The following is an 11,695-nucleotide window of genomic DNA, read 5'->3' on the forward strand; positions in this document are numbered from 1 at the left end:
GGGGTTCTGGGGCCTGGCTGGATGACGGCCGGGTGTTGGGTCCCCTGCAAGCCCTCTCAGCAGAGGCGCTCGGGGTCCCCGATGGCTGTCACGTCGGCGCCGCCCTTCTCGCGGCCACTTGCCCCACCCTTGAAGTCCTCGGGGTGGGCTCGGACGGTGCCGGTTGCTCGGGCGCGGCCGCTGCCCTCGGCTCAGGGCAGGGCGACGCCTGCGGCTCCGTTTCCGCCGGCGCGCTCGGCTTAGGCACGGGCGCACTTGGCTCGGGGGCGAGAACCGGCCTTGGCGCCTCTGGTCACCTCTGGTCTCCGGTGGGGTCTTTGGGCGACCTGAAAACAGAAAAGGTCAGTACCCCTAAACTGATGTCCGGGCAAGCACGCTCGGAAGAAAAGAACTTACGTAGACTTTGGTCCGCGGTATTGCCACCGAGACTCTGGAATCTTGAAGTCCGGGCCCTGCGGCTTCGGCCCGGGGTCCGCCTTCCTCCTCTTCGGCGGGGGGCTCTGGCCTCCGGGCCGTTGAGGGGCCGCCGTGGAGCCTGTCTCCGGCTGCGGGTCGGCCCGGGCGCCCGCTGTAGCGCCGTCGGCCCGGTCTTGGTCTTCGGGCTCCCGCGCCCTGGACCTCCGTCGCGAACTTCGCGCCCGACAACTGGCCGCCCCGGCCTCCTTCTTTCGCGCCGCCTGCCGCCGGCCGTTGCCGTGGAGTCGACGGTGACAACAAAGACGACGGCTGGGGCACGAACGCCCGGGGGCGTTTTCCTTTGTCCCCCGGGGCTGCCACTCCGCTACAGGCGGCGCCTCTACCGCCGGCCTGATGGCTGCTGCCTGCAGCAGCTCCACGGCCGGCTTGCGGCCTGCTGCCTGCGGCTTCCCTGCCGCTGGCCTGCGTCCTGTCGCCAGCCTGCGGCCTGCCGCTCGCGGTGCCCCAGCCGCTGGTCCGCTACGCGCCGCCGGTCTCTTCATCTACCCCGGGAATCTGGATAGTCCCGGGGTTCCGGCGCCCCAGACGGTCCACCAGGCCCTGGGCGTCGAACTCCGGCAGCGTCGCTTGTAGCGTCACCCGGCCTAAGTCCGCGTAGAGTGCCAGCTGCTCCCAGGGCAGGACCGCCCGAGTGAGGTCTTCCACGCCGGTCACTACCCGCAGCAGGGCCGCCAGCGCTTCCTCATCCAGGTTCCCGACCTCGCCGATCTGGGTCCTGGTGATGTCGTTGGGGCCCGTGTACAACCTCAAAATTAGCTATAAAAACTTCACAAGATAAACCTATCTTAATTTATATCTAAATATGCTCTAGATTTATCTAGTGTGTCTACTCTACCGCTCAAGATGATTACAACCTACTGTAGCAAGGTAAAATACAAGTATGTAAATGCGGAAACATAAATAAGGTAGAGACACAAACTCGGAACAAGAGATTTTTATCCCATGATATCGATGGCATGAATGCTACCCCTAGTTCACGTTGGAGCTCCACCAAGGATATGCTCCTGATCGGCACCCGGTCATAACTCCTGAGCCACCAAGCCACCAAGACAAAATCTCAAGCCAGATAAGCTATCAAGCCACAAAGGTAAGGTCTCATCACTAGCCTCTCTTTCAGTCACTTGCTGTCATGACCACTTCGGAGCTGGATCCACTAAGATAAGGGTCTTCGCGTCCCTGTACACGTATCTTGTTGCCGCTCCACACTAAGTTAGAGGGTCAACAAGCTTGAGCCACCAATGCCCAAGATGCCTACGAGCCTCCAAGACGTCGACATATCACTCGGTACAAGTTAGGATTACTTCTTGAGCCCAAGCTGTAGCACCAAGCTACCACTCACTCTAGGTCTATAAGCACTAAACACTCTCTAATCTTATGCTTAATCATCTTGGATGATCACTTTAAGCACTTCGGTGGCTTGGATGTCTTCTCAAATGTGTATGAGCTTCCTCCAGACTCTAGCAGCATGCCACACTTTCATATGACTTAGTGGAGGGGTATTTATAGCCTCACTATCAACTAGTTGTTTTCTCAATGGCTCAGAAAAGTTATTAACACTGAATGATTTAGTGAGAATAATAGTACTAACATCTGATCATCTGGTGTGTACAACCTCAGAAACTAGCTGTTAGAACTTCACCAAATACCTCTGTGAACACCGGGTACTCCGGTGTGCCTTCAAATCCATCATCGAACTTTCCGGTGAGTTATCTTGAGCCAACTGAGCCTTTGCAGTCTCTCTGTATAAAATACTCCGGTGCATTCATCTTCAGAGCATCGGACTTTTCGATAGGTTGTTCTTCATTTTTCAACACATACTATCGTCTCTATAAGAAATGCACCGGTGCTATAATCTGACATGCACAAACCAAGCACCGGACCATTCAGTGGGCTGATCATTAGTCTTCTACCCTTGCATTCTTCTTTGTAGGAAATACTCCAGTGTTACCCAATACAGATCACCGAACTATCCGGTGAGATCCTTAGTCTTCTCTCCCTTTATTAGAAATATTTTGACGAGTTAAACTCTGAACACCAAATCATCTAGTAAAACTATATATTATTAGCAAACATGTTAGTTTCAATAACTATATTATCATTAATAAAACAAATTATAATAACCATTTTCGCTACAACCGTCGTATCAAGAAGGCGCACTGGCAGGACGTCTGGTTCCATCAAGTCAGCACCTTAAAGAAATACAAGGAAGCTGAAGCCTCCTGCTGCTGTTGAGTTCCTTCGTATGGAGGAGAAAAGGTCCATGACCATGTCAGCACCGTCATCGTCTGACTACCGACTGCTAAACCATGCTATTAAAATGCCGATCGATCTCAAGCTAAACCACAAATCTCTGCACTAGTTCCCTCTCAAGTCTGAAACTATCTAGAAAAAAATCCAAATGGAGGTTAAGACGGTGCTTAATTAGCCAGTGACGGAGGGCTAGTGGAAGCATTAATACTTGCAAGTGCCATTTGCAGTACCAGCTAAGCTGCACCATAGGCGCGCTCCTTCCTTTTCGCAACCTCCGTTGAGGCCTATAAACGCCTTCACGAGGAGTAGAGAGCTCACTAGCTCACGCTCACCTGGCACCTGCCGGCTGCCGAACCAACAACCGATCAACCACCAGCGTCATCGCCTTTGCGGTCTGCGCCACCAGTGCAGTGCCCGCGCGAGCACAGCTCCAACCGCCTAACCGCGCAGCCTTTTATACGCCTCTCGCGTTGGTGCATGCAATGCTGCTGCAGTCGCAGATGTACGACGTTGCTTAGCCATCGCCCTCGCTCTCGCCACGCCATTTGCCAGTCTCGTGCCGCGTCCGGTCGACAGGGAGCAGCGCATGGAGATCGGGAGCTCCGATCATCGGAGGCGGCGGAAGGGTAGCAATGCGCACGTCGTGGCGCAGCTTCTCGACTCGCCGCTACCCACGCCGCGCCGCTCATGCTGCGGGTCGTCGGCCGACACGCCCACCCGGCGCTGCGGCTCCGCCGACGCGTCCCCGCAGCGCAGGCACGTGCCCTTCTCGTGGGAGAGCTCGCCGGGCGTGCCCAAGACCCTGGCGCTGGGAGGCAAGGAGCGGGAGGTGCGGGTGCTGCCGCCAAAGCCGCTGCCACCACCAGGGCGGTGCGGCACCGGCACCCAATGCCACGCGCGGGCCTACCAGAGCAACACCACCGACGCGAGCAGCGACGATGATGAGGATACGTTCTCCGACGCGCTGGACAGGATCTCGTTGTCCGACCGGCTCGCTGGGATCTCCGCCCGGCTGAGTTCCATCGACGGCGTCACCGGATCGCGGCGCTCTCCGAGCTTCATTATGGACCGCTTTCTCCCGGCCGCCAACGTTATCGCCACCACGTCCGCGGACAAACACCGGAGGCGGTCGTCCCCGCGCCGCAGCGTGCACTACTCCAAGAACGACGAGGAGGCCGCGGCCAGAGCCAGGCACGTGACGAACATGCCGCTCCGCGCTCTTGCACGCAAGCAGCCGGAGCTCTCCCCGCCGCGTCAGAGCAAGAACGCAGTAGCAAAGGCGCAGCTATCACCGCGCGTCGACGTGGAGCCGCAAGGCGACCGGGTGTCCCCGAGGGTGTGCGGGCTCATGTTCTTCTTCCCGTGGAGCGCCGAGCCGGTGCACTTCGGTTTCCTGCGGAGCCCGTCACGTTGCCGCACGCCGCACGCCGCTGTCACCGCGCCCTCTCCTCGCCGGAGCGTCACACTAAGCAATGTCCTAGAGAAGGAGCGCAAACTACGCGACGGCGGCCTGTCGCACTGGTACGACGAGAAGAGCGTCAGCGGAAACGAGTGGTCGAGTCCCGGATGGGGCACGGCGCTTCTTGGCACGAGCAAGAGGTACTGTGCCGACGCAAGGAAGGTACTGAGCAGGCTGACTCGCTCGGCGGCAATGGACAGCGGCAACAGCCCAAGGGTCAGCAGGGAGCGGAGGAGCGACAAGCCGACCGCCTCACCGCTGCAGTCTACGTCGGGCAAGATGCCGCAGCTGTCGCCGCCGTCCGAGTCGTGGCTCAGCCACGCGCGAAGAAGCAATGCTGTGAATAACAAAAGATGATAGAGTTTTGTGAACGACGCGAGAGCTGAATCGCAAATGTATCCGGATGCTTTTGTTCATATCTTTCCACGTTTCATGTCTTCAATAACGAACCAGGGAGAAACATTTTTTTTTCCTTGTAGGATGAGATGTCATATCCTTATGCTTTACAGTTACAGGCTTTATAAGATTTATTTGCTTTTCATGAAACAAAGAATGAAAGAACACTTGGTGAAAACAAAAAAAGAATGAGAGAAAAGCGTACTCAAGCATATCTGTACAATCGTATGCCATGCCTAAAAACACTAAACTGTACAACCTTCAATATTTCTCCTAGGAAATGGACAGTATTGCAGATCCTCTGCAAGACAATTGCACTATGATGTGATGATTTCAAGTTCAGCCCACCACAATGCGCTGTTCCTTGGAATTGCTTGATCTTGAGTAATCGCAGTGATCTCTTGCATCCTCTTGGTGACCTCAGCCATTGTTGGCCTCTGCCTGCGGTCCTCGCTTATGCATAACCCAATCAGCTCCGAGAGAGCTCTGACATGCTCATCAGGGACTGAATTTAGTGTTGGGTCAACCATACCCATCATGGGATTAACACCAGTGAGATATCTGTGTGCCCATAGAACAAGGAGGCCATCGTCATCAGAATATGGACGCCTTCCAGAGATCATCTCAAGCAGTAGCAAAGCAAACTTATACACTGTGTTGTACTCATCAGAGGCATCGACTTCATCTTCCTCTTCTTTCTCGCCATGCCAAAAACTGATGTCTGAAATCTTTGCAGCATTGTCTTCAGTCAAGTATATGCATGAACTGGTTAGATTTCTTAGGATCACGGGAGGGTTCTGCTGGTAAATGTAGTCCAGACAGTAGACTACTCCCATAGCTATCCGTAGGCGTGATTGCCAGTTCAGGTGTTCGGCTTCTTTAACTGCAACAACAATGTTTTGATTGTGATTAGTGAAACCGCTAATCTGAATATCCAACTACAGCTAATAACATGGGCCAAGGTGTGAAGACTGTTAATAACAAGGTTTTCCATCTTCACAGTACCCCACAACATACCCCTTAAAAAGAATAGCCCACAAGGTAACTCACCATGCAAGTGCTCAAATAGAGATCCGTTTGAAACATACTCAAACACCATCATCCGAGTGAATGGCTCTTCATCTTCGCAGTACCCCACAAGGTTCATGAGATTCTTATGGTCCAATTTTGAGAAGGCTTCAACCTACAACAGCAAAGAATAACCATGTTCAAAATCCAACGTTTTACAGCTTGGAAAATGAAAGGAATAGCGAAACCAGACACTTACCTTATTCTTGTAATGTGCTTCAGCTATAGCGGACCAACCTCCTGCATAAGCTACTGATGTAGACACCACAGCTATTTCCGCTCCACATGGGAGAGTGCCTTTATACAGTGTACATCCAGGTAGTGTGCCAATTACGTTGCTGAAACCTTCGCAAGCTTTTTCAAGCTCGGACAGTCTGAGTAAAGTTATCTCTGCAAAAACAGGGGATAGATGCTGAGTCTAGATTCTGTTTGTGTAAAGAAAGAAACAGGCAGTATTGCAGCCTACACCTTGAGCATACTAAACTATAAAATGCAAAGCACTACAGCAAAGTGAATATCAAACCAAAATGCATGGTTAAAATAATAATAAAAAACATCAGCTTATAAACCAACCTCCCACGGTAGTGGTCTGTAATTGCCTGCTTGAAGTTGCAGACAAGGGCACAACAGTGCTAGTTTTTCTGCGGCGATAGTAAAAGAAGCATACAGCTGACAAGGCTACCACCACAAAACCAATTGCTGCTCCAATCGATGCATAGACTGTTGAAGAATTGCTGCTCTTGTTCTCTTGGTTTGCGGTATGCTCTGTGTCGGGAGATACAGGTGGGGGTGGAATGGGTTCAGAAGGAGATGGCGGCGGTGGAGATGGAGGTGGAGAGACTCTGGGGTCCAAAAAAGGTGGTCTTTCTGTATTCCCTTTAAAATGCGTTGGTGGATAAGCAAAAAACCTTTGTTCAGAGACTAAGGATGCAGATGTGGGAGTTCCAGAACCAACAATCTTGGTCTCTAATGAATCTTTTTGTTTGCTCGCTAGAAGTCTTCTGGTTGTAGCACTCCCCACATTTCTACATGGATAATAAGTTAATAACTGAATGTTAGGGGAAACAATTATCTCAGTGTATGATGGTAAGAGAAATAATGAGGCTATAATGGTACGAGAAAAGAAAAGGGACTAATATTTTATAGTTCAGTAGAAGCAGATGAGACACACCTTGCAGCAGATATCCTATTTAACCTAGTTATGCCTTGATCTTGAGATTCACATATCCTAGTAAGCTCATGCAACTCAACTGGCAAAGCACCAGAAAATCTGTTGCCTTTAAGAAAGCTGCATCTCAAGAAACGAAATCAAGGTCAAGTAGTGAAGATAAGCTGAGCGAAAGCACTTGTTACATGAAATTCTCACTCACAGAAATTCTAGAGAAAGAATGTTTCTTATGTCTGACGGAACTGGTCCACTGAAATTATTGTATCCCAGATCCAACATCTTTAGCTCCTTTAGATCATGTATCTCTGTAGGGATGATACCATAGAAGGAGTTGTTGTGCAGAATGCTGTACAGAAAGAACAAAATCAGCACATCAGCACAGTAGGTAGGTAGGTAGGTAGAATACCTTCCAAGTAAGGCAAATATATAAGTGCAAATCCAAATCTATACATATAAGATGTTTTTGGGTGACAGGCATACACAATTCATCAGATGGATTTCTAGTGCCAACTACTAACAGGAAAAATATATTTATCCAAGTTTTTCAATTTTGTATTTCAGACGCAAGATGAAGAACAAGAATGGCCATGAAGTTAAAATAAAAGAAGTCATCTAAAAGAATTTAAAATGTGAAAAAAATTATGGCCACCTTTCTCTCATTTTTTAACACTTCTGAGACACTATTTATTTTCTAACTGACGTGCCCCAGTAGGTTCGATAGAATGGAAGAAACAACACTATATCTGATAAAATTCTAACCGTTCCAACATATATCACCTTTGTATCCTATAATCAGATCCAAGAAAAATTCCCAGTTTTGCTGCCAACATAACACAACTAGATGGAAGCACACAACAGATCTTGATTCAAAGGTAACATAAAAAAGGTCAAATACTAATATGCACGATGAAGTGTAAAGTGTATGATCAATAAAAGCAAAGTACTTCTGACAAATGTTATTGAAGAAAGCACAGAATTTACTTACAGAGAATGCATATGCACAAGCTTTCCAATCTCTGGAGATAAGATGCCCTTTAGACCAAGATTTTCTAAGTTCCTGCATGATCACACATTCAAATTCAGGGGAAAACATCAACATGGACATGCTCAATTAAAACATAAGAATACATTGCAAACATCAAGCATAAAAAATTATGCTACCTCATGTCAGCGAAAACATGAATGTGTAGATTACATACAGTCCATAGCAGGGTGAAGTTGAAGCACACATAATGATACAGCAGAACAAACAGGCACGCAGCACCAAAACTAATATCAAATCAATTTTTATGGCAATATCAAATCAAAAAAAAACAGCTAAGCTGAACAAGATGCACATCAAATACTAAATTCCCCTGCATGCCAGTGGATGAGGAAGAAAATGACACCACAGACAGCTCCACAGGTGGATTTATGTAGGATCCTCATCAGGATGATCAACAAATTGTTCATCCAAAAAACAGGACGTCCCTAAATACACACAAAATACCAATTTATGCCATTCTCAGGATATAAAGAGAATCTGATGTAATTCTGCTAATAAAGACTGACACAACAAAGAATGGGACATCGAGATCTCGACATTCAACCTAAACATGTGAATTTAATGTTACTCTTTTTCACACAGCAAGAACTAGACTCAAACTTGAGTGGTATAGGCACACACCGATACCTCCCACCACCTGAGCTATGATTCCTATCATTGCAGCTTAATTCAGATAGTTCATTTCTTCCAATTGCTGCCAAAAGTGATTACTTACAGGGACGTGACTTGTCCATCATCGGAGCACCGCACACCGAACCAAGAACAAGGGCTGAAACTCCCTTCATCCCAATCCAACAGAGCACCATATGGATCCACATGGATCATCTTCTTAAACCTCAGAAGAGCAACACCTGCAATTCAGCAAAGAAACACCTAAACAGAGTCGAAACGAAGGCTGGGCAAGGGAACCCACACAAGCAAGCGATCCAAATCACAACGCGGTACCTTCGTGGTTCAGAGATGCACACAACTCAGACGCCATCAAGAACCAGAACAAGACGCACACCGCCGGAGCGCTCCTCCGATTAGTCCCCATGCCTGGGAGCAACTTTGCAAGAACACAACCCTAAAGAAGCACCAAAACCCGCTGCGCTCCTGGTTTTCCTCCAAGAATCGGCACTGGAGATCCTACCTTTCCTCCACCCTTGAGATGGATTCAACGACAACAGGCCGCGTGGTTTGATTCGGACCAGAAATGGAAAAGCGGGTTAAGGAAGGAGCCGAGGCCAGATTTAAAAAAAAAACGAATTAGCCGCCAAGAACGAGTCAAGAAGCGGGTTGATTTATCGGAAGAATATTGCTACTTGTGCCTTTCTTTTTCCTTTTAAATGCGCCCAGTACTAACCAACAAGAAAAGGATAGGCAAAGCCGCAAAGGGCGCAAGGCCGAAAGGGGAAGTGTGAAATACAGGTGGAACGCGCCAACGCGGAGTCCGACGTCACGTGGAAGCGCACGCGAAAGTGAGCGGAAACTTCAAATCGAATTCTTTTTCCTTATTCTTTTTTCCTTAATAGCACGTTCAAATAATTGCGGCCAGGGATTTCGATTTTATTTTACAATTTTTTTCATTTGCTACGACAAGATAAAAATTCGTAAAAAATATTAAAATTTTGATCATTTTTCATCCTCTATTTCATATGTTCCACATGTCAGTGATTTTTCTTTTAAAAAAATAGATATTTCATTCATCTAAATTTTATTAAAAAAAATTTGATAAAATTTTAATCCCGGTTGCGGACTTGGAAAAAGTCAACCTCAATGGCCCAATCCGTTTCGCTTCAACGAATCGAAACTATACGCCTGCGGTGTACAAAATATAATAGTAGTAATTATTCTGGTGGACAAGTTTAGAAAATAAATACTTCCTCCGATTGCAAATGTAGGTCGTTTTAGACTTGTGCATAAGGATTAAAAAAGTAGATCAAATGACCTTGTTGTCCTTTATTTATTCTGTATTGAAAAAGATAACTCATTCATTTGTGAGAGTAGTAGCATTTATTAAATAAGGGTAAGATGGAAATAAAAGAGAAAAAAATGTATAGAAGTTCGAGAATGATTTATATTTAAAGAATAGTTAAGAAGGTTAAAATGATTTATATTTGTAACTAGAGGGAGTAACGTTTATCCATTTAGGGTATTATGGAATTGGTCAGCTCTTGCTTCTTCTTTCTTTTAATTGAGATTTTGGTCAATGGTTGTTGGAATGTTAGACTGGGATGCGTGCGTAGGAAGCGACGTGTTCTCGGGGAATCAGTGTGGTTCTGCAAGTAAGTTAAGGGCTTTTTCAAGAGCATTTTTTCTTAGAATATTTGGGTTGCGATAGTCAAAGAACCTAAATTTTTTTAAGAGTGATACCTCCTTGTATATTGAGATTGAACATGTATACTGATTTTTAAATATTATAAAAGTAGTCCACAAACTCTAATTTGGTTTACAAGGTTGCATTATGTTTTAATGCGAAAAAGATGTGCCATTGGTGTTTTTCTGTTGCTAACTGCACCTAAGTTGTTTTATTCACTAATTAGACAAGTTAAAAGGTAGGTTATCTATCGTGTCACGACGGTAAAGCTCATTAGCTCTTATAGCAAAGAAAAAAAAAGCTCATTAGCTTGCATGCTACTGGGCTTTTTACACACGCGACGCCGGACAATGACTACTTAACTAGCACTCCTAATGACCAACCTAACTGTTCACTTAGTAAGCAACTTAGGCCACCCCCAATACAAGTTTGTTAGAGCCATGTCTATAGCGAAGGAATATGTAAAAATACGTGTTAACATATCATTTTCAATTAGTTCACTTTTATTTACTTGCTTCATGCAACATATGAACATAAATATTGATCACTCCATATATTTCTTAGAGCATCTCCAATAAAGACATATCAGCTATCTATAAGCTAATGCATGCCATCATTTATCCTATGTGAAGAAAAGAGAACTAGGAGAAACAAATGAACTAGCTCTTGGGTTGTCTGCATATATCTCAATCAAACTTAACTCATGCTTATAATACTAAAGAGAAGGGTGATTGGTTACCCGCACAACAGAGTGGTCTGCCTCGGCGCATACAAAAATACACATCAGGCTTGTCCCAGCAGATAAGCCCGCAAGGTCCTTCGCTCCTAAACCTGGCCTGACGGATACAATTACATCGCATTTGTGCGTATAGGCGAGCCCACAAATTAGACAGATTCAGCCACCAATCATACAATCTTATACAGACCACCAATCATAATATCATCACATTCAATCTCTCGTACAACCTTAGATTCGACCAACCAAATATAAACTATGCTCAACTTGTCCAGACAGATAGAATCGACGAAATACTCTTCTTTTCAGCGAATACAACTCAACTCAACCTACTTCATCTCAGCATGTACATACCATACTTGCGTTCAAAACCACATACGAACAGTCAATCACACCGATATTCTCCAGAACAAACTTCCCTCCCAAGCCTCTTGCGCCCAAAATCCTCCAAGTGCAGGAAACCAGCGACTATGCTGGAGTTGTACTTGCCGCAGTGCCACCTGCGCGCGTCGCAGCAACGCCTTGTCCACAAGACCTCCCCTTCGTGGACTCTTCTTGCATGGAGTCTGGGGTGAGGGCGGAGGACCTCTTCGACGGCCACTGATTTCACCAATGCGTAAGAAAGGGAAGGCCATGGCACTAATTTATCGAGAAAGAACAAGCAGGAGATTTTTTTTTTGAAAGCCATCATGTGGATAATTATATTAGAAAGAAGGGAATAAAAGCATCAGTGATGCCTGAAGTTTACACATACAAGGTCATAAGGCTGGACACATGGCCAAGAAAAAAAGAAGCCA

General features: G+C 46.9%; 1 protein-coding gene across 1 annotated transcript; it reads right to left on the reverse strand.

The window, feature by feature from the left end:
- Positions 1 to 4,754: 4,754 nt before the first annotated feature.
- Positions 4,755 to 9,211, reverse strand: LOC133884522 (probable inactive receptor-like protein kinase At3g56050). The gene is made up of 9 exons (XM_062323970.1): positions 8,809 to 9,211; positions 8,579 to 8,714; positions 7,804 to 7,875; positions 7,021 to 7,164; positions 6,822 to 6,938; positions 6,224 to 6,675; positions 5,850 to 6,040; positions 5,633 to 5,765; positions 4,755 to 5,465 (listed from the first exon to the last, which is right to left on the reverse strand). Exons 1-9 carry the CDS (start codon positions 8,897 to 8,899, stop codon positions 4,900 to 4,902), a joined length of 1,902 nt encoding a protein of 633 aa, XP_062179954.1. The 5' UTR covers positions 8,900 to 9,211; the 3' UTR covers positions 4,755 to 4,899.
- Positions 9,212 to 11,695: the final 2,484 nt, after the last annotated feature.

The sequence above is a fragment of the Phragmites australis genome, chromosome 11 (genome assembly GCF_958298935.1).
Source record: "Phragmites australis chromosome 11, lpPhrAust1.1, whole genome shotgun sequence".
Lineage (NCBI taxonomy): Eukaryota > Viridiplantae > Streptophyta > Magnoliopsida > Poales > Poaceae > Phragmites > Phragmites australis.